The sequence below is a fragment of the Phoenix dactylifera genome, chromosome 3 (assembly GCF_009389715.1).
Source record: "Phoenix dactylifera cultivar Barhee BC4 chromosome 3, palm_55x_up_171113_PBpolish2nd_filt_p, whole genome shotgun sequence".
NCBI classification, from domain to species: Eukaryota; Viridiplantae; Streptophyta; class Magnoliopsida; order Arecales; family Arecaceae; genus Phoenix; species Phoenix dactylifera.
In genome coordinates this window covers 3919320-3947233 of record NC_052394.1, presented here as the reverse complement: position 1 = coordinate 3947233, position 27914 = coordinate 3919320, and the positions used below count along the sequence as shown (strand labels likewise).

The 27914-nt window shown below is 38.3% G+C and overlaps 3 protein-coding genes and 1 long non-coding RNA gene across 4 annotated transcripts; 3 read left to right on the top strand and 1 right to left on the bottom strand.

Annotated features, from left to right (window-relative positions):
* The first annotated feature begins 4467 nt into the window (after nucleotides 1-4467).
* LOC103717478 (ferritin-2, chloroplastic) lies at nucleotides 4468-8588 on the top strand. The gene is made up of 8 exons (XM_008805884.4): nucleotides 4468-4888; nucleotides 5455-5538; nucleotides 5627-5687; nucleotides 5781-5868; nucleotides 6916-6977; nucleotides 7081-7146; nucleotides 7995-8058; nucleotides 8151-8588. The coding sequence occupies exons 1-8, from the start codon at nucleotides 4578-4580 to the stop codon at nucleotides 8210-8212; spliced, it is 798 nt and encodes a 265-aa protein (XP_008804106.1). The 5' UTR covers nucleotides 4468-4577; the 3' UTR covers nucleotides 8213-8588.
* Nucleotides 8589-8820: 232 nt separating this feature from the next.
* On the bottom strand, nucleotides 8821-9576 carry LOC103717477. The gene is made up of 2 exons (XR_605672.2): nucleotides 9418-9576; nucleotides 8821-9334 (listed from the first exon to the last, which is right to left on the bottom strand). It is a non-coding gene; the product is annotated as an uncharacterized LOC103717477 (long non-coding RNA).
* A 2923-nt stretch (nucleotides 9577-12499) lies between these two features.
* On the top strand, nucleotides 12500-14907 carry LOC103717513 (transcription factor MYB35). The gene is made up of 3 exons (XM_008805939.2): nucleotides 12500-12632; nucleotides 12792-12921; nucleotides 14106-14907. The coding sequence occupies exons 1-3, from the start codon at nucleotides 12500-12502 to the stop codon at nucleotides 14905-14907; spliced, it is 1065 nt and encodes a 354-aa protein (XP_008804161.1).
* A 1466-nt stretch (nucleotides 14908-16373) lies between these two features.
* Nucleotides 16374-24214, top strand: LOC103717476 (gamma-interferon-responsive lysosomal thiol protein-like). Its single transcript, XM_008805883.3, has 5 exons — nucleotides 16374-16772; nucleotides 18433-18498; nucleotides 19104-19244; nucleotides 21560-21652; nucleotides 23625-24214. The coding sequence occupies exons 1-5, from the start codon at nucleotides 16527-16529 to the stop codon at nucleotides 23841-23843; spliced, it is 765 nt and encodes a 254-aa protein (XP_008804105.2). The 5' UTR covers nucleotides 16374-16526; the 3' UTR covers nucleotides 23844-24214.
* Nucleotides 24215-27914: the final 3700 nt, after the last annotated feature.

Below are 27914 nucleotides of genomic sequence, written 5' to 3'. Positions count from 1 at the left end.
GTCTAGAAGCGTGCGAAGAGTCTTTTGAATTTCAAAATTTTCCCTCGGGAGGCCTTGATTATATGCATGGAGAGTGATGTACGTGCAAAACAACCGTATGTAATTCTTAGAATGTGCAATGGCTTGCCAAAGAGGGTGAGATCCCCATGCCTAAATCCTTCGGCGACAAGTGCCGACGCTCGTTAATACAATCGGGAACCCTCCAAGTAAATGCTTTCGAGCTCTCACATACTATCGTGATGTTGCTCTGCCACTCTCAACTTTCACTGTTCTCTGAGAGTATTTTTGATTTAGGTATCGACGGATCCTCCATTGGATATTCTTAAGGAAAAGAATGTTTTCGTCTCTATTGTTTTAGGTTAAGCCCGATGTTGGAGCGAAGATTCAAGCACAACCTCAACTTTTCAACACCACCGCGGGAGCATCGTCGATCTATACAATATAAACGGTTGATCGCTGAGCCTTCCAACAGCCTCACCGGCTCGATGCCTCGGCATACTATTTCTCAGCAGCAACACTACCTATTTGAGAGAAAAATGGTTTTCCCCGCCCTGACGCAGCTCTAACACAGTTGATAGTCCCGCAGGATAGCATAACTTTTCATGTGTGGCAACAATCTGAAACTGCCATCCAGGAAATGGGAAATTAAATGGGCAGCAGCAGTCACCGTATTAGCAGGGAATAAGGGTGCGAGTGTCAACTAGCTTTGTAGCTTTTTCTCCCATGTCAAGTGCCCATGACATTATGTGCATGCACGAGCTCATCCATGAGATCGATAACTTTGTATGGAAAGGAATGCTGATTTATTAATCAAATAGATTAGAATATGGGAGCAGCAACTAGCCCAAGAAATGAACCCTAGCCAGGAGATTTGTGCTTGCATGAATAAGGCTGCAACTAGATACTTTGGTGGATCGAAATCTAATTGTAACCCAAACCAATCTCTATCTTTGTCCCAGTTTAACACAATCTAACCTGATTTGAAATGGGATTTCTCTAATCCAACCCAACCGGACTCTATTTTCAGTTAAACTCAAGTTGCCGTAGGTTAGTATCATGTTAATTGGGTTAAAATTAAAATAATAAGAATTTTAAAGCAAAGAAAAGGTTTGGAATGTTTTTCGATTTAATGCCCGTTGGGCTTGGGCTGTAACCACGAATGCATTTTGATTGCACATTTGTTACAAAATTTTGTAATTTAGAATGATTATAGATGTAGTTATATGAAATATATAAGTACAGATCATGGATATGATTCATTTATTGATCTATTTATTTATTTATGTATGTATCATGCAAACAGGTTTAGGTTGGATTCTTGATCCCAATGCAACCAAACTTGAGATTGTGTACTTAGGCCCGATATAAATTTATAAAATCTCAATGAGATTTTATCCGACGAGCATGTTAGGCAGCTCAAACTTGGGCTGAGCCCAACCCGACATCTAGAGGTGCATAAATTAACATGGGCAAGTGACTTCTTTTTAATTTCCAAAAAAAATATGTTCGGTTAATTTGATCAACTCGAATGACTTGATCGTGTTGGAAACAACCATAAGCTAAGATTCTTGATCCGAATGCAACCAACTTGAGATTGAGTACTTAGGCTCGATATAAATTTATAAAATCTCAACGAAATTCTATCCGATGAGCGTGTTAGGCAGCTCAAACTTGGGTTGAGCCCAATCCCACATCTAGAAGTGCATAAATTGACATGGGCAAGTGATTTCTTTTTAATTTCCAAAAAAAATATGTTCGGTTAATTTGATCAACTCGAATGACTTGATCATCTTGGAAACAACCATAAGGAAACCAGAGCACATAGATGACAATGATTCAATACGCTCAACACAAATCAAATATGCTAAAAGAACATTGGAAGATTATGTTCTGAAATAGGCTTGGAATAGTAGAAGGCTATAATGATCTGATAGTTTGACGTAGACCCATGAATTGCTTGTCAATCTATTGCCTGATGGAACCATGGACATCAACCATACATAGACTGAAAAAGACAAGAAGTTATAATAAGCTGGTTGATGCGTTTCTAAACATTGTCAGAAAATCCTGCCCTCAATTATGTGTTTTCCGGGCTTAATTTTGAAGGCAAAGACAATCAAGACTATGTCGTCGGTGATATTACCAAGCTCGCAATAACCTGCCAACAGTACTGGGATTGTGAATCGAAACATATCTCTACCTTTTAGTTGATATTGAAAAATGATCATTGTGAAACCAGCCAGACCCAAGTACTGAGTTGGTGGGGTCGTTATCGATCGCGGCTCATCTAATATCTAAATCGGAGAAATCGAATGGCATTGCTGCATGCTTTCGTGGCGATGTTTCGAGACTACTACGCTTCGATGGAGGACTTTCTAATATCTAAGTCAGATGCAACTCTCCAAAAAATAGGAAGAGATCTGAGAGTGGCAGAAAGACAGTGCAAGAGAGTCGAAAGAGAATTTACGTGGAGGACTTCTGCAAATACAATATATAGACGAGGGTCAGAGACCATTGCTGAGTAGTTTGAGACCATACGCTAGTTGATAAGGCAACACATTGCATATCTCGTCCGTGTTTTTTTGGTCATGGGATAGCTCAAGTATCACATTTGTTAGTAAATAGTTAGCGATTACGGTCGAATTGTTGCCAGTCGTAAAAAATATTTGAAATATAGAGAATTCTCCATACATCTTTTGGGTCGGTCATATGGTAAATTTTGAATGGTCAATCCGCGACTAAATAACAAGCTTTTATGGGTCGGTTTGCCTAAACAGATACCAGTTCTGAGGTATATCAATCATGATGAACGATGAATAATGGATGCCCTCAACTTCGTTGTCAAGAATATATCAGCAATCCGTGAAGATGTATATCATGCAGTCCCACGCTCTGATCTATCACGTAGGTCCTTCCACACCATCTCTTGGCACCTGGCGAGAGAGTCCAAAGGGGACATTAGCCACTGCTCTCACTCTCAAGCATGTCGCCTTTCTTTGCTAAGAAATACGAGGAAAAAGCTATACGACAAGGTTTAAGAAAAAGATCCGTGCCTGTGAGGTCATCAAGGATTGAGGTTGCTGGATCTTTTAGACGCGTCCACAAGGCGCGCGCGTTCGACGCGCATTCCGCTCCAAGAGTTTGATCAAAGAAATAACCGTTATATTCATTTAAAAAAGAGAAATAGCCGTTATGTGTACTGAAAAGAAAAGAAATAACCCTTTACAATGTGCTTCTCTATCCAGCAAGGTCTCATTTCCATCATTTGGGATGGCAGTAAGGCATAGTTTTTAAGGTATCTGCCTCATCTCAAAACTTAATAGAACTCATTTAGCAAAACTCTAGAATGCGAAATAAGTTTGGAATTTGACTCCCGAATACCCGTCAACCGAATCCAATTATATATATATATATATATATATAATCAAATTTTATAATATAGATATATTTATAAATGATAGATATTTATGCTTTAGTTATGCACCGATTAGTATGCAACGGATACTTTCTCTTCCTTTTCTATCTTATACTTTTTTTTTTTTTAATTTCAGATCATATACTCGACACGACTCAAATAGCTTGATCCGAATAATAATTAATCAGGTAGGTTCAACCCTTAATGAGTTTACCAATTTCGATTGGATGGATTTGGAATTATTACACCAATTTTAATTGGATTTAGAATGGATTCGGGATGTAGAATTTTAAATGGATTTGGGAACCAAATTGTCATTTGCTAGCACCAATTACTTAAAATTGAAACATAGTGGTTTGAATAAAAATATTGTTTATTGTCCTATTGTATGCTTTCATCTCGAAAATCAAATAAGCTCATTCTTGATAATCCTATGAATAATACAACACATGTTTGGAGCGAGTTGATGATAATTGCAAGAGGCGGTGAAATCATGACTTGCTCGAAACTTAGTAATATCATGAATGCATATGAACCCGATTACCTAATTATAGCCAATTGCAACAATGTACAAGTCCAGCCACCTTTCAAAGTCTCATGCCTCCAACCTAAACACCTTTCTTATGCATTTCTACAAAGTAATTTAAAGACGAGCAATTCATACTTCATGACATGATTGGATCTCATGAATAGCAAAGAGCAAAACATATATCATCTGACTCCCAAAATTGTAGCAAGGTGAAGAAGAAGTATCTATCTTTTGTTGACATTATTCTAATGTTTATGCAGTAAAAACTCAGGTTCCCGTTGGCTGCAATCACGGGAACCCCGTTCAGGTCGGACGTGCCCAAGGGAAAAATTCAAAACAGCGGAGGAAAGAGGCAAAAAAAATAAAAATAGAGAGCTCTCTGGGGAACCCTCTAAAAACTCTCAAACACACACACTCTCAGTCGCCACCGAGCTCAAGCCACGAACCCTCTAAAATTCTCAAACATTCCACTCGTCGTGATATCATAAACCCCTTGACTTTTCTCTCCTCTACTATATCAACCACTTCCTCGTCACTCGGTCTCCTACCGCTTGTCTCCTCTCTCCCACGTCCCCTTCCCCTGTGTCCTGTTTTCCGTCTTCTCTCTCTCCCTGAAGACCCAACAAGAAAGCCATGATTTTGCGAGCTTCTACCGCTTTAGCCTTTTGCTCCTCATCCTCCGAGGCGTCTCCGGCCGCCGCCCTCGGCGTCCTCGCCGGTTCTTATCCCAGCTCTGTTCTGAGGTTTCCGAGTGGAAGGCGGAATGGGTCGGTGGTGGCCATGGCCGCCGGCGATGCCAACCCTCGGTCTATCACCGGTGTGGTTTTCGAGCCTTTTGAGGAGCTGAAGCAGGAACTGGCCCTCGTGCCCACCATGCCCGACCAGTCCCTCGCCCGTCAGAAGTACTCCAACGAGTGCGAGGCCGCGCTCAACGAGCAGATCAAGTGGGATTACTCTCTTTTGTAATAAATTTCCTGTCGATTTTTCTTTCTTCCGTGTCGTGGGTTTTGAAGGGAGAAAAATTCCGTCTTTTTTCAAGCTTTTTAATGCCCTGTTCCCAAAACAGTAGCATCAAGATCCGATTTTTACTGATCAAGAGTTCTAGGAAACCAATCCGATTTTTTCTTTTGGGGTACTTAATCGTTGCTTCCATTAGGTTTTGTTCGCGTAGACTTTTATGGAAGGAAACGGCTTTACGCCTTTGTTTATTGTTTAGTTTTTCTCCTTTAGGGGTCTTGCAAAGTGTCTGTTTTTCCCCTGTTTTAACTCTTTATTTCTGACCTTCTTTCCTTGTTGGCCTTTAATTGCAAAAGAGTGAAAGGATTCTTAGAGTTTTCCAAACCTCGTGACAAAATTCTTCCGTTTGATTTCTTCACATGTTCCTCGGAAAGATATACTTCTGTTGCATATTACTTTCTGCGATCTTTTTGGGCTGCTCATACAACTGCGAGCTTTTCCTCTCTCAGGATCTATTTCTAATAATTGGATCGCTTTGTGCTTTTGGAGACAGTGTTGAATACAATATTTCTTATGTCTATCATGCAATGTTTGCATACTTTGACCGCGACAACGTTGCTCTAAGAGGCCTCGCCAAGTAAGCTCCAGATCAACCCCACATCCTTCTCATCCTTCTTTCCATTTGTCACGACTATTTTAGGACCTTATCATTTCCATGCTTTCAGGTTTTTCAAGGAGTCGAGTGATGAAGAACGTGAGCATGCGGAGAAGCTAATGGAGTACCAGGTTTTTGCCTATCTTTTCTCTCTAACCGAAGCATAACACCTTCTGAAGCATTAGGTTCTGAAATTTCAAAATTTTTCTATCTATTACTATCAGAATAAGCGTGGAGGTAGAGTGAAGCTCCAGTCAATTTTGATGCCATTCAGTGAGTTTGATCACCCTGAGAAAGGAGATGCATTGTATGGTAAGTTGGTGTATTCAGAACTATCAGTTAATATCCATTTCATGTGTTTATATGTCGATAATTCGATGCAGTCTCAGTCTGTATACTTGTTCCCTTCTTGATTACCATGAGAATGGGCATATACATTTCTTTTGTACTTCCATCTGTTTTTTTTTAATGTGAAATTTTAGCATTCATAATGTGTCAATCTCCTGCCCTTCTACATATTCATGTTAAGCAAGGCATGCATTCGCATAAGTAATTGATTATTTGTACACATTTCCATAACAATTAAGAACTTCAGCATTCATTCCATGAAAACATCTTACCCTAGCTTTCGTATACAGAGTTGGTGCCTTCTGAAATATTAGTTCTGTGCGTGTGTGTAGCTCTCATAGCCGGTACGTAATGTTTTTCTTCCTCTGCAAACTTGACATTACACCAGCTAGGAAGCAGTGAGCTAGATGAGTATACAGTGTACTAACTGAATTAAAATGTTTGAAGCTAATTTAAAAGATCATGATGCTTTTAACCATATCTAGAACAATGTCTTAATTGTTGGGACTGCGTGTTATTTCTAGGCCAATAAAGGTATGATACCATACCTAGTGGTATACCAGATAAGTAATGTTGTGCATGTTTGATGACCTGTTGTCAACTTGTGGAATCGCAGAGTGTTAAGAGAACTTTTAACATGATAAAACTGTGGCAGCTAATTTGGTACAGGTATAAAGCAGTCGTACCCCATCAGTAATGGATGCTCTTCGTTTCCATCAAAATGTACACATGTTATCCTGTACCGTTTTCTTTTTGTCTTATTTTTTTTCTTATTTTGGTAGGAACATGTGTCATCTTTCTCAAGATATATCGATTTCCTAATCTTTAGTACACATGTTTGCTATTCTAGTGCACAGGTTTTGTTGGCTCAGGATGTTTAGTGATGGAACTTGAGTTCTATGATTCAAAAAGTTCGCTCATTATGTGCATGTTGTAGGCGCACCATACTGTAGTATTCTAGAAAGATAACACTTTTCTTGAGCTCTAATTTCTTGTTCTTCCTTGGTTCAGCAATGGAGCTTGTGTTGTCTCTTGAGAAGTTGACCAATGAGAAGCTTCTTAATTTACATAGTGTAAGTGACTTCAATCCCTTGTTAGATCAATTATTTGCATCTTGTCCAATGGCAATCTAAAAATTGATTTTATTTTTATAATACATCTCTTTTGGATGAATAGGTAGCATTACGGTGCAACGATGTTCAGATGGTGGACTTCATTGAGAGCCAGTTTTTGGGCGAGCAGGTGAAGCCTAGATTTCTGATCCGTTCTTTTGAGTTTTACTCTTTTGGCCCCCCACCACCACCTTGCCCTTTTTTTCTGGGAACAAGTTGATAATTATTGCACTTCCAAATCATATGACTCCTTCGCTATTTGCAAACCAAGTATTGAACCATTGAGTCACATCTTTGAAATGTCATTAGCTGTATGAGTGCTGATTGAATGAGACGGACCAACTACAAAATTAATGGGTCCGGCCCGAAGCAGAGCATAATTTATAATTTAAATGCTAATAGGAGCAAAATAGATGTTTTTGAGCTTTTACTCCAGAAGTTGGAGTGAAGGCCTGCCCTAATTAGGTATGCACGATATCGTGTAGAAGAGATGGTGCCACAGTATCTAAACACAGTGATGATGCACTCCACCAATCAGATACAGAGCATTGTGTCATGTTCCCACATCGGTTGATAAGGAGGTGCCACATGGATTTATAAACTGTGAGCTGGTCCTCCATCCAATAGCTAAAGCTTTTTGGTCGGTGAGTCTGTCACCGATGGACCAGAGTCAGGTCTAGTATGCGTTAAAATCTTATAGTCATATGAGTCCCTCATTAAAGATATCGGAGTCCTACTCCTTAAAAAATAAAAAGAAAAAAAATTCCGGCCTCGGGTAGGAGCCAATCTGTGACAAGGTTGGGTGGGGTGGATTGCGATAGGTCTAGTTGACTGATAAGGAGGTGCCCCACCGTTTATAAACGGTGAGCAGCTCCTCCATCGAATAGTTCAATGTTGTTGAGTTGAGTTATGGGTCCATGACAACTGACTGCTATTATTGTATTTATTTTTTTTTATTTTTTTTCCTTCTATGTTCAGGTAGAAAGCATAAAGAAGATTTCTGAATATGTTGCTCAGCTTAGAAGGGTGGGCAAAGGGCACGGTAAGATTTATATGAAGATATCCTCAAATCATTCTGTGAGGTCTCAAAAGTTCTTGTGTGTGACTTGATTTTTTTATGGAATTTTTTTGCAGGAACTTGGCATTTTGATCAGATGCTTCTCCATCAAGAAGAAGAAGAGGTTCTAGCTGCTTGAGGAATCAGGAAAGTGTTTTTCTGTTTTAGGTTTGAAGAGTTGTTCAGTGCGTTTCTCCTTCCTGTGAATGCTTAGGTCAGGGGTGTTAATTATGCTATGTACCAGACGTCCTTCACTTAGTTATTGCAATAATGTCAGTGTGAAATCCAAGTGCAAATACTACATCAGAAGAGGAAATCCAAGTAGAAATCCAGGGAACAAACGACTCGGCTGAGCAAGGAGCCACGAAGACGAAATCTTGGAATATAGTCTTAGCTGGTGACGCTTAAGAGCATGTTATGGGATCGGTCATATTTATTGTGTCTGAGTATGATTTTCCAAAGCAGTTTAATAGTAAAGGCTCCCAACACCAGAGACAAGGAGACTGCGGCATTAACCCATTGCAAAGGCCAAAATAAATTGCAGTAGTTTACCATCCATGTTAAATTAAAACAAAAATGAGGTTGATTGATTTGTCTTTCCTTTTGATGATTAATTGATTTCCAGCAAGCAAGACAGACCTGCATTTAGCTTGGTGAATGTGTGGCTCCTTGGTTAAAATGGTAACAACATGACTTGCATTCGCCTTGGGTAGCCCATTCCACTCATCTGTGGCACTGCACTGGTAATTACCATGATAGAACTGTCTCTTTTTCTTGGTTATGGCTGTCTCTACTCCCTGGGAAACATAAAGGCTTTTGCCACTGTCAGTGATTCTTGCGTTAAATCCCTGGACGTCAAGCTTTTTTAGCAAATGATGACTACTGCAGTCATGATGGAATCAATTCAGACGGATATGCATCATTTGTAAACAAGTTTTTCCACTAAAACTCGAAGCCAAAGAAGGGGAAATAAAGAAATCCCTGACATCCCTACGCCCACCGTGGAGCTCGAACCCACGACCGCAAAGCTAAGAGCCTTGCGCTCTACCGACCGAGCTGGACGAGCTGCTGAAATACCGTAAAACTTTCACCCACTTCATGTACTTAGCACAGGAGCTTGGCATAGCCCATCTCTTCTTGTGGTTGTACCGAGTGGGAAGACCTTCGCTGGAGAGAATCAACTCCCACATTACTTGGATATCCTTGTATCCACCACATCTCTCTATGTCCTCGCGAAGCTTCACCAATCCATGCCTTCTACCTAGATAGATACATAGATCGATAGAGAGAGAGACAGAGAGCAAAACCTATATAATTTAATTATGGGACTAGTTGCTAACGTACCTCCACCGTTCCTCTGTCTTATTCTCGAGGATAGGCTTAGGATAGCACGCCTTGCTTGGAGAAGGAAGCCCTTCTTGAGCAACCAGAGAAATCTCTCCATCAACCCCAATGTCTACCATCTCTTCCCGGCCTTTGTGGGCTTTTATTATTAGCCGAAAAGACCTTCTCCGGCATAAGAGCGGAAAGCAGAGCAGGCCCGGAAAAAGAGCCAAGAAGCCGACGAAAAAGAAGCCAACATTGAGCGTGACGGGACACCCTCAAAAGACCGCCACATCCACGACTTTTACTTTAACTCCGGCGATGTCATTGAAATTGACGAAAATGCCCTTTCTTTTATCTTTTTTATTTGTTCTAGTACCTAGTTGGTTAGATAACCCGGATCCTTGCTAATTTGTGCAGTGAGAAAGAAGTGTTTATGGACAAACCACGACTAGGTTCGGCTCAACCCTCAAGGACCGAGACGGTCGCCTAAGACTCCGGCCCCCAAATACATTTATTATAGCGAGTTCTAAGGTAAGCATCCCAATGCATTGAAGCCCTCAATGCATTTGGAGGCCTCAAATGCTATGTATCTTTATAGCTATAAATGTATTGAGATCCCCAAATGCATTTATATTGGGACCTTTTAGTTCATCTTAGGCCTCCAAATGCATTGAGCCACCCCTGACCACGACCAAGTGCATTAAAGAGTATTCCCTATCAAATATGAATGGATTTTTTTCCATAAATATCTTTTTAAAATTTTAATTTATATAAATATTTTTTAAAAAAATTTATTTTTATTTTTATATTTTTATAAAATATTATTTTTTTATAAATGCCTTTTATATAACATTTTTTTAATAATATTAATAAAAACTATACTTTATTTTAATTAAAAATAAAATAAAATATCAAAATTATTTTTTTGTTCTTCATCGCGATTGTTTTATTAATGTTTATTTTTGCACATCTATCCATTAAGGATATTTTAGTCATTTTAATTTGAAAATATTAATTTTTTAAGGACCTTAGATGGTATGGGTACATATGCAAAAATAAGGAAAAAAAAAATAATAACAAAACAAGTGTTTTACGAAGGTATACATGTAAATATTAAGTTTGAAAGAATATTCAAAAAAATTGATATTTAAAAAAATATTCATGCAAAAAAAATCTAATATAAAAATAGTGTATTCCGAACGGTTCCATTCTTGTGAATGTCAAAAACAGTAATGCACCACAAAAGCTCTCATAGTACCACCCCCTTATCACTTGGGCAAGAGGATCAGGTTCGTCCCGATTTAAGGATTCCCGGATTCATGAGCTCTGAGACTTTGGTTCTGGCCTAGATGGTATGGGATAGATATAAGATAATCGGTGGAATTAGGCTATTCTAACTCCAAAAAAAAATATAACCAACATGCATTAAGGCTACCGAGCATCTTCCTTTTTCCCGCTTGGCTATGATATCCGCTAGAGCTAATGTAGCATATAGAGATTACGGTCGAATATAGATCCGAATAAGGAGGCAAGGGAGTGCCATAAATTGTTCTCCTAAAAGTCAATAAGATTGTTTCACATTAATGTTAGTTGTCATAACTTCAGTGAATAGGGGTTTTTCCTCATGGTCGCACATCTTGTTACAGTAATAAGAAATTTAGAATTCAATTTATAGTTGATCCCAAGATCTGCCGTACCGATCTGTACCGATCCGTGTAGGCTATATCGTACCATATTAGTAAAGAATTGATATAGTATCGAGGTCCAATACAGTATACAAGTTAAATTGGTTCAAACCGGCGAAATTATCGCACATAGTCTAGTACTATCTTCAAATTAGAGTGTGTACCACGCGGACCCATACTAATGGGTTCCAAGAGATACTATGATAAAAGTGAAAGAAAGAAAAAAAAAAGAGTTGAGAGTTGTGTTGGTATGAAGTACTTCATACCAAATTATATCATACCATACCAAATTAACAACCTACTAGTATAGTATCCAGTATTAAGATTGAGAATCTTGGTTCATCCCCAAACTCTGAATTTAGGGGACTATGGTACAAGGCTATCAAGTGTAAAGTCTGAATTTAGATGACTATAGTAAAGTCTGAAATCTAAAAGATATGTACTTTTAATAGGAGTTGGTTCCGGAGGAATTATGTGCTATCAAGTGTTGATAAATTGTTTCACATGCCCCTTAAGATAGTCAATCACCCAATCTACCAAATGATCAAGTTTTCAGGGCTTCTTTCGGTCCTAAACACAATGGTATTCTCCTCTGATGTTTTAGAAAACGAAACATCTAGCTTTTGAAAATTGACATGCATCGCATTCAGTTCAATATAAACTATATATGCTTGATTATTTCACTGATTTAAGTGGGTGAGGCAGCCTAACATATGTATGCTTGCATGTATGTATATGCGTATGTATGTATGAATGTATGTATGTATGCATGCATGTATGCGTATGTATATATGCATCAATGCATGAATGTGTTGCTATATCAGCCTACCTATCTATTTCTATGGCGTAAAGAGAGATGGTGACAGCAAATATGTTGTGAAAATTTCATGTCAAACTCGTGAAAATGATTCACATGGAGGGAAAATAATATAATGAAGTAATCTTTTTTCTTTTTGTTGGCAAAAGACGACATAATGAAGTAATCACAGTAAAAAAGGTACATATTTTGCTAAGCGTAACCAAAAAACCCACCCGAATTGTACCTGACTCAACGCTCCCTTTTAGCCAAGCATTTTTGAAGCGTGTAGGTGGGGTTGCAGAATGAAATCATAAGCCCTTTCCCTCATCGCATCTCAAAACGGTTTCTGGAGTGATGACAATAATCATGCCATCATTAGATAAATGAGGGGGGATCTCATGCTTTTCTTGCTTCCCTCTTCTTAAAACTTTGAAACCAACCTCCTCACTTACTATATCTCTCCCCTTATCCCCCCTTAACTTAGAGCGATTCCAAAAGAGGTCTGGGCTTACATCACCATTACTTCTCTATCTGGAGCTGAAGCTTTCTTTCTTCTTATAGCTGACGTTTTGATGCATGGTAACAATTATTAGGTTCGTGTTATATTAGGTCTGAGATGGGGAGGCCTCCATGCTGTGATAAGTTGAACGTGAAGAGAGGCCCTTGGACGGCGGAGGAAGACGCAAAGCTGCTTGCTTACACTTCCACCCACGGGACTGGGAACTGGACCTCCGTTCCAAAGAAAGCAGGTCAATATATGACTCCATCTTCTCTCAAAGTGTCCTCTCTCTCTCTCACACACACACACAAAAAAAAACTCTTTTCAAAGTAGATTGTCACAGCATGCATGTTGAATATTAATTTAGTTTTGTTTCAGTGATGCGTGTTAAATTAATGAGATGTTGCAGGACTGAAGAGATGTGGGAAGAGCTGCAGGCTGAGATGGACTAATTATCTGAGGCCTAATCTGAAGCACGAGAGTTTCACTCCTCAAGAGGAAGAGCTGATTATAACCCTCCATGCAACCATAGGAAGCAGGTAAAGTATGCTTTATAATCACCATTTATTGTAGTATTTGACCTACTTATATTTATTTTTTCTGCTGCATTTTCCTGGTAAGTGCCTGCTTCTGTGGAACCCTAGATTGGCATATTTAATGGATTCTACTTACAGTTATGTACATATATCTATCTAACGATTGGCCAGCAATGATTTCTCATTGTCATCATGGTGGTGGTCATAAGATATAAGATGAAGGAAATTAACAAAATATGATTGGTGAAATTGAGCTACATGTTGGTTGAAGAAAGTGGAGATCAGACGTAGGATGAATCTAGAGAAATTGATACAATAGATTAAATAATGGGGAGCAGAAAAAACTGATGAGCCTATGGCATAACAACCTTAATTATCGTGTACATGTGAGAGAGAGAGAGAGAGAGAGAGAGAGACTAACTGTGCGACAGCCATGTTTACACACACGTACACGGGTATGTGTTTGTATTTGATTCACATAGTCACAATCATGTTATGGGTAGGAAACATTTTGTGGCCAAAACCTTGAACAATATTAAATTCCAAAAAAGAAAAGAAAAGAAGAGAAACGGAGAATAGAATCAATCAATGGAAGCAACTGGTAGTGACAGTAAATGCGGCAAATTAACCCCCCTACTATTCTAGTGGTTCCATTATTAAGATATATGGAAGGGTAACAGGGCCGTAGATTAGGTGGCCTCGTATATGGTTAGTCATTTCGAAGGTACTCTGTGGGTCGGAAAGAGAGAGTTGCCTTGGGCGCTCCAGAACTTATTATTTTCTGACTTTATTGGATGTATTCTGTATGAATTATCTACTTTAGCGCAAAAAAAAAGAAGTATATGATCAATTAGTATTAACCTTGTAACCTAGGCTTGAATGTATCTATCAAATGATTGGTTTTAAGTAGAAAGGGAATCTTGAGTTAGGATCCGGTGTCTAACCAACTAATTTCGGCTTAAAATTAGAATCACAATTATAATTCTTGTTGTAGCTTTTTGCCAGTCTTTTGAGTTACATCTGACTGTCCACTGGCAGCAATATAAACATAGAGAATAAGTTTCAAGGGATAAACCATGATATTGCATGCACGTGAAGTGGCATGGACATCTCATATACACTACTCCAGGGAACAAACATTGGAATAATGCTATGCTTTCATCAAACATAGCTTCCTTTTGGTGCAGGTGGTCTATAATAGCTAACCAGCTCCCTGGTCGGACTGACAACGATGTCAAGAACCATTGGAATACCAAGCTCAGCAAAAAGCTCATCCAGAAGGGCATTGACCCCATCACCCACCGCCCCATCTCGGAGATCATCCAAAGCATCGGTGGCCTCCCGACCGCTGCCACCGCCGGCACTAGCAGAGGCAAATACCATTCCCTTCACGGCACCCGAATCAGCTGCCTCAACCGAGACCTCAAGAATGTCTTCCTCTCCAAGTCCACAGCAATCATCGATCCAAACTTCCATGAAAGCAAGCCATCGACAAGCAGTCCTCTCCCCCAATTCTATGATGTGAACTCAATGACTGTAGCCACCTGTGCCTCCTCTAGTGAGGCATCTTCCTTCTCCACGGTGGTGACAACCCAAGTCAATGCACCATCTTTGTCGCCGGAGACTAAATGGAGTGACTTTCTTGTAGAAGATGCATTTTTACCTCATAATGATCAGGGTGATGTATGTGCTCAGTCTTCAATGGACGACTCTTCGAACCAGGTGCAGTATGCTTTCTTGGGTCGAAGCCCATCATGGAAGGCTAAAATGGATGTTGAGACGCAGCAAAAACTGATGGTGGGGAGTGGAGTGGCAAACCAGAATGATTGGGTTGGTGAATGGTATGGTGCATTGGATGGGGAGGTAAGCAATATTTTGGGAGCTTCTTGTGATGGGTCGACATCATTTGTAGATGCAATCTTGGATCACGATCGAGAGATGGTATTCCAATTCCCTGAATTTCTTGATGATTCATATAATATTCTATAGAGGAGTGTGTTGTGCTACCTTGCTAAGTACAAGTAACTTAAACAACTAATAATCTCTTCCTTTTCAGTTGACCCTTGTATAAAAGGCATGTATGGACATTAATAATAATTGGAATTGAAGTTTATGATTCGTATGACATCGAAGTTTGTCCTAGATTATTTTTCCCCATAATTTTTTTTGAGCTTCAATCAGGAGAACTTTAATAAGTGACACGAGAGCAAAATTAATGCCAGACATAGATTGATGGAAGAGCTAATTGTAGGATATTTTTTTGAGCAAAGTTAATTGTAGGATAATGCTTGCATGATTTGGGTTAGGACTTAGGTGACTCTGTGTTAATTTGCTGATGGAATTCATGTGTGACCTCAATATGTTAGATTACCTATCATGCAGGATTGTAAACACTAGGTCAAATTAGGTATAACAAAAGTACTGAAAATATCTCATCACTTGATGTGGCCTCTCACTTCAAAAGCATATGCCAATGGAGATGGGAGATATTAACTTGAATACAATAAGCCATATATTTTGTACATGTTTCAAGAAAATAGGGGGCTTGGAGCTTCATGAATGCTCCCTATAAAATTAGAAGTATATTTATGATTATTTTGGCCCACTTGCTCCCTCTACAGCAGTATGCTTTTTATTTATTTTTTTTTCTATTCTGTGCTAGGAGATCGGAGATGTAAGATACACTTATTATCCAGAGATTTCACTAAAGTCTAGCCTCGCAAGTCTACTTTTAAACGCTCTTTACATATCCAAAAAAAATCCATAAATAAGACCAAACATTAGGCTTAAATGGATATGGTAGAATGTTAGACTTCAATCGTCATGTGCTTTTAGTTCAACAATTTTTTTTATTTATTTAAAAATAAAAAGGAGTTTTTTTAATGAAATGAAAAAGAACCAACTAAAAGTAACAAAATATTCAATTAAGAGATACAATTTAGATAATTCAAAAGTAACATGATATTCAATTAAAAAGTATAAAGCTGTTTGGTTGACATACTATATTAAAATAGATATATAAAATACTCAAAATGGATGAGTTTTACAAAGAAAATTAATTATTTTCTTTTTTTTCATAAAATCCGTTTTTTACTAAAATTAGTAAGTCATAATAGCTGAAAAAATGAACTTTACGAAAAGCATATTTTTTTTTCTTATTTTTCACAAAACTTATTTCCTAGATAATCATGTTTTATATATTTATTTTAATAACACTTACTTATCACTTAATATCAACGGCTGAGATCGGATCAGAATCTTTGAACGAAAGTGGCCGAGATACCCGATTATCCGAAGCGCCTTCCGACCACCAAAAAAGTGACCCAGAAGGTACTTCCCGCTCGCTCCGCGGTTTTTCCCACCTTCAGGCAATTGAGCGTGCTTGTGGGTCTATTGTACTCGGTCGCCGAAAACATTGATTTTTTCTCATATTCTACAATCTCCACCGCAGGCATCCAAACAATATCTCATTTCCGCCCCCTGGTCCAAGCTCCGACTGTCCGGGTGGGAGAGCGCGATGATGGCATAAAGGGGGAAGGAGGAGAACTCGAAAGCCGAAACCCCAGATTCCCGATTAAACCCTAGGTCCTGGAATTCGCTTGCTACCCATGGCTTCCAATCGCCTACTCCTCGTTTTCTTCCTTCTTTTCTCCTCTTTCTTCGCTTCCTCCCCTGTCTCGGCCGGGAAGGTCCCGCTGGCTCTCTACTACGAGACCCTGTGCCCTTACTGCTCCAATTTTATCGTCAACTACCTCGCCAAGATCTTCGAGAACGGGATGATCGACATAGTCGATCTCGATCTCGTCCCGTACGGCAACGCCAGGGTCGGATCCAATGGTACCATCTCTTGCCAGGTTCTTCTCCTTCCCATCTGCTTCTATTTGTTCTATTTCCGCATTCTGTTCGCTTTTGAATATTAAATTTATGTATGAAATTGGTTAATCGCTCTCTCTTTCTACTGTTCGGGTCGTTGTAGGAGTTTTTCTGTAAGCTTGGAGGTAGTTTTATAGTAGGGATGAATACAAATTGAATTTTTCCAGTTCGGATGGCGGTACCGCGGAGAGGAATTTTAAATTAGTAGATCCTTGGCTATTAAGATATAATTATATCTATAATAACCAGTGTGCCTTTTGTCAACTATTCGGATTTCTGTTTTTGGATCCTTTTTCGCTATTTGGTTTTGTTAAGGGAAGAATTCTCTATGATATAGATTACTTTGTCGTGAACTTTTTGGTTTTTGTTATGACTTCCATTAATGTTATAAATGACTTCTCCATAATTTTTCCCAACAGTTTATTATGAGCTATTTCTAAATTGAGCGTTCAAGATATCAGAATGCTAAGATTGATTTGGGTTAAAAGTGGAAAGGATAAGCTTAAAAACATAAACATATGTAGAGTCTGTAGGAACTGAACCAATTGTTCATAGTGTTGGAGAACTGAGTGTGATGATACTGCCTATGTGTAGGAGGTGTAACAACCCTGGAGCTTACCCAAAATGGCTAGCCAAAAGATATTATTTAGGTTCCTTAATTCTATATAAGTACCCAAGATCTACCCAGCGAATAACCGATGTGGGACTAAACACACGCCCGCACAGGTCCTCAGATACTCCCCCCATTCAAGCTCTGATGTTCTCGTCAGACTAAGGGTTCAAATTCATTCAGATCTAATCACAAACACCACGATCGGCCCGTGGTCAACCCCAATGGATCCGTGCTGTAGCATCCCTTAGTCCACATAGGTTATGGGCCGGGTCCGCTCTAATATCATTTGTAACAACTTAGGATCTCACTCAAAATAGCTAGCTGGAAGGTATTATTTGGGTTCTTTGATTCTATGTAAATACCCAAGATCTATCCAGCGAATAACCGATGTGAGACTAAACACACACCCACACGGGTCCTCATAGGAGGATTGCAAAAAAATGGCTTATGATGGGTGAGAAGAGAAATAGACAGTGATGAATAAAAGTTAGAAATTCAAACAAGAAGAGAAACTTCATATCAAAGATAAATTCAATATATGAGGTCTTTGCAATGTGCCAAAGGGCTTCTCTTTTTCTTTATGTGGCCCTTATACAAATTAGTTACAAAATTTCATGTTCACCATTCCACTTCCCAAGGATTGTACCTATTTGATATGTTCCAGTGCATTATGTGAGTAATTACTAGTCCCACAAAGCAATGAACCAAAGATGATTAGAGAAAAACGAATACTCAACAAAATGCCTTTCAGTAACTTCATTTTTAGGAGCCTAAGGTGATTTCTTATTATCATGATACATGGGCATGCATGTAAAAGGGCCCCTCTTTATTTCGCCAAAGTTGAAGAGGAAATCACTCTTGCATTTTGCATTCTACATTATTATTCTTAAATTAATCTCTTATAATGTAACGTAAGGTGCCCCACTTTCTTTTCTCTTCTCATTCTTAAAGTATTCTTTCTTTCATTTTGCTATTACTGACATCCTTATGTCTTTTGTAAAGAAATTAAAGTATATTGCATTTTGCAGCATGGTCCATATGAATGCGTGCTGAACACTGTAGAAGCCTGTGCAATCAGTGTCTGGCCTGACGTGGTAATGTCATTTTTCTATTTCTCAATAAATTTATTTCATGCACTTAGACATCAATTTATATCTTAGCAATAATTGCTTAACTGAAACATGTTTTCCTGGAGTTCTGGAAGTGTCTTTGCAGGGTAGAACCATATAACCTATGCAGCACGCAAAATGTATATACTAACACTCTTAAATACTGACATCATATTATTTTATATGCCATCTATTCTATTGCTAGAGATCCTGACAAAACAAGACACTATAAAAAAGACCTAATTGTTTGTGGTTATCTCCTAGATTGTCATTCTTTCAAAGAAACATCTCTACGAGAATTTTTATTAAGCCATCTGTTTGGATCCACATGTGTAACAAGTATCTATATTTTTTTTATTACAAAGTAGTCAATCCATTATGTCTGTTTGTTGAGTGCTTATTAGCACATCTTATTCCAAATCTTTAATTTGCTGTATTTGCACATGGATTATGACATTCATGATGCAGGTTATCTCAGATCATTTTCCCCTTGTTTTCTATCTTTATTCTATAGTATACGTTGGTTGCAAGTTTCATATGCTGTTAATTCCCTATGTATGATGTATTGATTTCCTTAAAATTCATTGCAGAATGTGCATTTCAGTTTCATCTATTGTGTTGAGAGTTTGGTGGTGGAACATAAATACCTTGAGTGGGAGTCCTGCTTCTCAAATACTGGGTTAGACTCACATGCTGTTTTGGATTGCTATGAAAGCGGATATGGGAAAAAGGTTGCTTCCACATTCTATTTATTTTCGTTATATGAAGAAAATACTTAATGTATATAACTTTGTGCTGTAGATTTATAAGGATGGCCTTGTGTTTAGGGAGAGGAAGAATTCATTTACTGGTTATGTTTAGAATGTTTGCATGATGATTTCCTTATGTTGGTGGCTCTCTTAAGTTAATCCAAAGTTACAATTGCTTTTATCACATGATTCTGAAATGTGATGAAATTTCCATATTTTTTCAATTCCAGGTCCTTGGTTTGACTACTATAATTAGGGCCCTATCATATTTTGTTTAACTTTTGATCCGTGATATATATTTTTATATGCACTTGTGTGTTTTCAAGGTAAAAAAATAAATGGCCATGAAAGCAAGGAATTGGGAATGAACAGGCCCTGATTGTTACATTGCTGGGAAAATGAAGGACTGGAAGTTAAGTTGTCCTGTTTTCCCCTCATGTTTAACTTTGAAATACAATTCCCGGTCCGGTGGTCATATTCTTTATTTTTCTTTGAGCAGTGGTCGATTATACATTATGTAATACTTCAGGCCATCGGTTCTGTTTAAAACTATTTGGTTTCATGTAGGACTGTGTTGTCCCAATGCTTGACAGGACAGCCTGACAGAGCATAGCAGGAACCAATTTGGCTTTGTAGATTTGCCATATGCATTTAAAACTAAATCATTTCGTGTAGGACTGTGTTGTCCCAGTGCTGGACAGGACAACCTGACAGTCCATAACAGGGACCAATTTTGCTTTGTGGATTTGTCATATGCACTCAACTGTTGTGTTATGAGGTCTACCATCACTCTTTGGCAATACCAAACCTTGCAGAAGATTGTATTTATGTCACTATTTTTTTATGCCAAGAAATTGGCTTTATGTTTTTAATTGAAGGGTTTTCTTAAAGATTTAATTTGGTGGCTGTTACCATTTTCTTTTTTACACTCATTGCAGAACGTGCTAATTTTTCTGGAATCAAATCCTCTAAAAAGATAACATATAGAAAATGAAAAAAAAATCATGCTAGCGCTTCTCTTCAACTGTATCTGAGAGCTTTTCAGCATATATAACATAATTGAGTCATTCAGTTTTTGATTTAGTGGGATTACCATTTAATAATTTAACTTGTGGTGGTTCACCTGTAGTTTATGTAGCTGACATTGTAGTTATTCGTTTTTTTTCCAGCTTAGCTCAAATGACAAAATTCACCATTTTAATGATGATTCAATATCATCGCCAGCTTTTCTTTGATAATGCACCTACTGTTTTGTTATGCTATAAGGATTCTTAATCATGCATAAGTATAGCCAAAAGTCTTTAATTCGTCTAGTTTGTTTGGCTTTATCGTACCTACTTCTTTATTGCTTCAACCTATAAGTGATTTGAAATGAAAATTCTTTAAAAGTCTAATAAAAAAGGCCATCACCCAGTTATAGTCCTGCCAATCCAAGGTTCTAGGAGGGGCAAATTGGGACAAATCTTAACCTTTGTTGTTTTTTTTTTTTTGCACAAAGTGGCTGCCCCATGACTCGAACCTGCACCATTGCACTTATCAGCCCAAGCCTTGTACCACTGCCCTAAGCAATGACCACTTTAAAAATCTAATCACAGTTTCAAATTTAATACTTTATTTTATAACTTTCAAACTCTCTGCCTCCTCTTTCCCGACTTTCCAACTTGAACTTGAGACCCCTCCTTCCTCCATCCATATATGGCTTAAGAAGTGTAGGTTGTACAAGTGTACATAGCCATACATCTCAACTGATTATCCTCCACTAAATCATCTTATTGTTGCCAACCTGATCTTTTCCTATTCTAGTCTTTTTTTAACTTGATTCTTTATTGTTATAATAGTTTATATTTATTGTTGCCCGATATTTTGATTATTAAAGCTAAGTAAGTCTTACAGTGTGTTAGCTTCTTTATAGCTTCAGTGACATACTGGTAAATACTGAAGTTATTGGTAAATGTGTTTGCAAATATATACCTACACATGCATTTACACATTCACGCTTACAAAAATAAGCAACTTGAACAAGGTAGTTTCCCTTAAAAAAAAAAGAACTTGAACGTGGTACTCTTTGTATAAGGTTTCAGAGGTGGTTTGTATTGTCTTGAATGGTGTTTACTGGTCACACAGCAAGCTTTTTTAAATATCTAATGCCGTAGGAGTTGTCACACACACACACACACACACACACACACACACACACACACACACACATATATATATATATATATATATCTGCATATCTAGAAGCATACTAGCTAACTCAGCCTTGCTCTTTGACATGGTTGAAATTTTATTTGCAGCTTGAATTACAGTATGCAGAACAAACAGATTCTCTTCAGCCCCCTCACACATATGTGCCTTGGGTGGTGGTGGATGGACAGCCTCTTTATGATGTTAGTACTATGATCTCTGACTATATAAACTGGATGATTTATTATCCTTTAGAAATTCCTATGCCTGTTTTTTTATTGTGTTCAAGGTCATTTAACACTGTTTTGTTTTAGCCATACTTCATTGTACTTCATGATTTTTGTATGTTATTAAGGATTAGTTATAGACTATGTTGACATAGCCATACATTACCTATTTGCATAGCAAAGTTGGCAATCTTTTTTTTTTTATATAGCATCATAGGCTAACATTTTTTGATTGTTTTCTTTGCTTCCACCTAGCAGGTGCTGGGCAACTTATCTGCAATGTTATTTTAGATTGTCCTGGATTAGTTTGTTGGTTTAGATTCAATGGTCATCTGCAATTTTAGTTTAGATTGTCCTTGATTATTTTTGCCTCCTTGAATTTTTTGGCTTCCTTTTGGTCACTACTAATACACTGTGGCAATAATCACAATTTATTTGTATACAACTATACATATTATTAGTAGAAGGAAGATGCAGTCATCCAGATTTCTTGTAAGAGAATTTTGCAGTAAAAATTTCTCATATTTGCGAATATCAGCCACATTTTTTTTCTCTTTTGGCAGAATGCTACATTGTGAAGTTTACTGGACCATTATGCCCCTGCAATTGTGATTATTTATAAGGATATTTGACATGTCCTTTTACTTGGATTATGTAGGCATCCATTACTAATGTGTTCTTCAATTAAGATTAGTCTATCGACTCATTTGAAGATGGGGGCATAATGGTCAGGTAAATGCCAAAATGAACTATTTGTGGAACAAAACCTTTTTGTGCAAAATCCCCTTCTTTAATGGTGATCAGCTCAACAAAGGCCCCAATTTTTGTTTATCTTCCCAATATATTGCAATGTAAGAGTTATCTTACACTGTCACAAGCCAAACACCAAAAAGTCTCTTTTCAAGTTGCCATCGCATGAATTGAGGCTTGATCCAATTGTCACTCCCCTTTGCTTAGCAACCAAAAGTTCTGAGTTCGAGTCTTGGATAGTGCATTTCAAGAATTTGGGTCTGGGCAATTATTGTGTGGGTGGGTCTCCCTCCCTTCTCTCTCGAAAAAAAAAGAAAAAAAGAATTGGCATCACAGACCAACCTTATCACTGGACCAAGGCATGCCCTCTACATAGACAATTCATGTATGAAGAATGCCAATTTACTACTTCTGAAAGAGGTTCATTAACATTGACTAATCTTTGGTACCATAATAACCTTCTAGTCAGTCTACATTGATTTCGTTGCTTTCCTTCTAGAATAGTTCCCAACTATTTTTCTCAAACACCATTTTTTTGGTCCTTGATACAAATACTGAATCATTTCAAGCAAGGAACCCCTCCAGAGTGAAGCCATCTGACATGCTCAGTTCTTGTACTAGCAATATGCCTGCCTAGGAGCTCTCAGCAAAAGTATATGATTAGCAATACTGTAGTCTTTGTTTAGTATCTGTACTATAAGAACCTGTTTAGCTCTCTTTGTATATAGTTCCATGGAGTGACACCATTACCTTGCTTTTATGGTCTTAAGCATTTTCAGCAAACTTGCATGCAAATTTTTGACTTCCTTGTCTCTGGGTAAAACTCTCTTTTCTCAAAATAGACATGTTTGTGAGGTCAGGCATATTAGAAAGCTAAATTTTCATTCCAAGTTTAATTTTTCACTCAGCTACATGCACTTATTTTAAGTTGAATATGAATATTATCATCCTCTAGGTGAAGATGGTTACATGCTATCTGTTCTTTCCAGCTAATTCTATTGAATCCTCAGAAGTTTTATGCTCGTTTACTCATTTTTATTCTATATGCTTAATAAAGATCTGCTGGTAGCCATACTGTATCATAAATTGAGGTTTTCTGTAAATCTTCATGTTGACTGGCAATCCAACAGCTCACACGTTGAATGGGTTCTTTTGTTACTTCACTATAATAATAAATATCTGCTGCTCTTGATTCCAGGATTATGAAAATTTTGAAGCTTACATCTGCAAAGCTTATGCCAATGAGCTGCCAAAGGCTTGTGCAGGACTCTCTCTTAAGATCATCCCGGAGGATAAAAAAAATGACAAAGTGTGCTTCATTGATAAGATGACCAGCTCTGCCATGACCATGAAGAATGATGAAGATAGAAATGATAATTTCGACCTCCACCATGACTTTCATAATCATGTCTTCTAATCAAAAGCCAGTAACATTATAGTGAGCCTTTATCTGTGTCCTGTTAATAGGAATCCTTATTTGCTGTTTCTTTCCGTGTGAAAGATATATTTGTATATGTGAATCAAAAGGTGCTTCGCAGGCGTCATTGTTTCTGATTGGTTGCAGCAATTAATTCAGGCTTCTGTTTCGTGCACAGCCGAGTCCTTGTATGCCAGGGGCCACTGGAGTAATGCTAAAGGATTAGAACTTGCATTGCCCAAAAAGCAGCGCACTGCCTTATGTGGATCAGATCTCAAGCCCTGAATGTAACTTTTGGGGTCCGTGTGAGTCCTTGATCGTTGCCACAAGCATCCAAAATAAAACTGTTTGTCCACCTGTTTTCTATTTTCTTTGATAGGTGTGCTATTTTTACTCATCTACACTGATCGATCTGATGGGAAATCATGTCCAAGCTCGCTAATGCATGCAAGCTTTTGATGAAGCCATTTTTTTGACTGCTCATCCACCTTATAAGGTCTCTTTTTTTTTTTTTTTTTTTTTTTGCGCTTAAGTGGGTGCTTCATACAGTGCATGTACGAATACACCCAATAAAATTAAAATACAACACAGCTTGCGGAATGCCAAAGGTAGCTCTCCCTCCTCTGACCAAAGGGTGTACCCTGAGTGGTGGCTTGCGTAGGCAGCCATCCAGTTGGCCGTCCTATTGGCTTCTCTGAGTACATGTTTGGCCTGTAAGGTCCCCTCATCTTTCATCATCATCCCTATGTTTCGGATCAAGAGGTGGTCGGTACTCTTACCCCTCGACCCCCCTGAATCCATCCGATAATCGTGGCCAAGTCGTCCTCTAGAATGATCGAACTGGCTTGCAGTACCACCCACGCATGTCGAAGACTCGTCCAGGCAGTTCGCAACTCTGCTCTCAGAACCGACGTGTCAAACAGCTGGCAGCCACCTGCTGCCACCACTTTGAAGTGCAGGCCCCGTATAATAAAGCCTGCACCGCCCCGCGTACCGCCATCTAGCACCGACCCATTGAAGTTGACCTTGAGGAAGCTCGAGGGTGGGGGCTCCCAGGTAAAAATATTCGCAACTCTGCTCCCAGAACTGACGTGTCAAACAGCTGGCAGTCATCTGCTGCCACCACTTTGAAGTGCAGGCCCCGTATAATAAAGCCTGCACCGCCCCGCGTACCGCCATCTAGCACCGACCCATCGAAGTTGATCTTGAGGAAGCTCGAGGGTGGGGGCTCCCAGGTAAAAATATTGTTTGAGGAGCTATCGGAGCAGAGAAGGAACTCTAGGTGTTCCGAGTAGTCTAAAGTCTATCTGAAGAGGGGTTGGCCTGATCTCCGTGGCCTGTGCTCGAGCAAACTCCACAACAAATCTCGGTGACACCCTGCGCTCGCCGAAAATACGAACATTTCTTACCAACCAAATCTGATGTGCTGTGCAAGTCGCTCTCATGGCCTCCTAACAAATCCGCGGACTGGCCAGCCACTGTCGTATCACCTAAAGAAACTGTAACTTCTCACTCCGAGTCTCCTGCAGAATCCCTGTCCACTGCCATGTTGACTCGCCCATGTGCACTGGAAGAGTACATGGTCCACCGACTCCTCAACTCCACATGTCCTGCACTCTGCGGGGATTCTCCAGCCATGCCTGCTCAGCATTGCTCTCGCTAGAAGACGATCCCACATCACCTTTCATAAGAAGAGGGCTGCCCTCGGGTGGAGCCCAAACCTTCAGATCCAAGTACAATTCGGCTCCGGCTCATGCTCCATCTGGATAGCACGGGAGAGGTCTCCTAGTCTAACACTGGCCCGGCACGAGGTTCTCCAAATCCTAACATCTGGCTCCGCACATCCTGGTACCGGAAGGGATCGGATCCTCTCAGCTAGGTGTACTCCGAATAGCTGTCAAAGTTTGACCTCATCCCATTCTGCCCCTCCTGGTGCTAGGAGGTCGCACATTATTCACAGTCCGACTGTTATTGACCCTCCCATGGAGCAATTTTTAAATAAAATATTAACAATCACCAAAAATAATGATTATTATCCTAGTATTGTACTAGAAAATAACAAGTAATAATAAAAAATAAAAATTGTCATATTGGTAATGGATATACTAGTATTGAATCGGTACGCTATATTGTACCATATCAATGTTCGGTGCATCGAGTTTTGCTATATTGTATTATGTGCCGATATTATAATAGAATGGTACCAATATAATATCAAGTTGTACTGGCACCAATATAGAATCAAGTTGTACCGGTATAGAGTTCAATCTCGAGATCACAAATCTCAATAAAAAATAATTATTTTTTATTTTTTAAAAAATAAAGTAATATTATTTTTTGGACTGTACAATTGTTTTTGGAGGATATTTTGATGTAAAATTAAAAATTTAAGAATATTATTTTATGTCAAAGAAGGTACAAAAGAAAAAAAGATTATTATTTATGTTATAACAACTCATTATACTAGTAAATAATGAGAAATGATGGGTGTTACATTTTTTTAGTATTATTTTTGAGTATTATACCAGTATTACAATTATCTTGTGCGAAATCATGACTCTAGGACAAAGACTTTCGCATACCTGCTAAATAAAGAAGGGTGTCAATTCCCAAACTAAAACTCGATTTAGGGCCCGTTTGGCAGAGCTTTTGGAGGGCCAAAAAATACTTTCTAGTCCTCCAAAAATACTTTTAGATGAAATATGAATGTTTGGTAAAAATTTTGAAACGCTGTTTTAGCTTTGTCAGAAAGCTAAAATAGCTTTTTGGGAGAAGCTTCAGAATAAAAATATTTTTAAGCCTATCGAAAAGTTGTTTTGAGTTATAATTTTTTTTCTTTTTCAACTAAAATATCCATAATAAAACATAATAATTACATAAAATGTCTCTTTGTAATAATAAAAATATGCTGGAGTTTCAATAAAAACATATATTAATTTATAATATTTTAAAAATATAATTACCAAATAGTAAATAAATTTTTTTATAAGATTACTATTTCAAAAAGTTCTTCTTATTGAGTTTTATTTTTAAAAGTTCTACCGCCAGTTTTAGCGCAAAAACAAAAAAAAAAAAAAAAAAAAAAATCTACCGCCAGCATAGCCTTACAGACTTCCATCCTTTCATTCCGGTCATGAACAAAGGGGGACAGACTATTTCACAGCGGAGGGTACGGTGTCAGATGTTGTCTTTGAAAACAGAAATGAAGCCGACAGAGAACATTGAAAGAGGTGCTAAATTTTAGCAGTACAAACGCGCCATAATTGATCTCCAAACATAGAATAGAGAGAAAAGGTTGTACGTAGACGTGAACGTGACCCTGACACGCGTTTCAATCTTATCCTCAGGTCCGATCGCACTACCAGTCAAACAAAAAAAGTCCGTAGTCGTCACGCCAAAATTTCGGTGCCACGATGATTATTACCAGCTTGGACCACGCTAAAATGATCAGATAACTCGGTGATTGGACGTTTGGATTGATAGGCCCTTTCTATGGTCCCGAAGGTTCGGATTTGGATCCTGTGCATGTTTTGGGCAAAAAAAAAAAATGCGATGGCCATATAAAAAATAAATAATTATTATTTATTTTTAAGATAGGTTATACTGCATAAAATATGCACTACAAATTTTTTTTAGATTATGTGGTTGATCACTCTAGAGAGTCCTGTGGGTTGAAAAGAGAAAGTTACTTAGAGCATTCCATAACTTGTTGTTATTTTATTTTTTTAGATGTATCTGTATTCGAACTATATGAATCGTCTATTTAGCAAAAAAATTAATCTTCAAATTCATTTGAATTGGTTTTGCATGACAAAATGCTCCTAATAGCTAATAACCTTGACTTTTCTGGGCTACATAGGGGGACAACTAGCTGTCTTAGCCCTCCAATATGCCTGCTCATTGGTGTCACTACTATACTAAAAAGGCACGAATAATGTGGGAACTACATATATTTAGTTTTATGTCAATAGTACGAGAGATCTTAACTACTTATACGTATCGCAAAATTTAAATAATAATTTATGAGTATCTTTTCGTAATGAAACTTTGAATTATTGCAAATAGTACCTA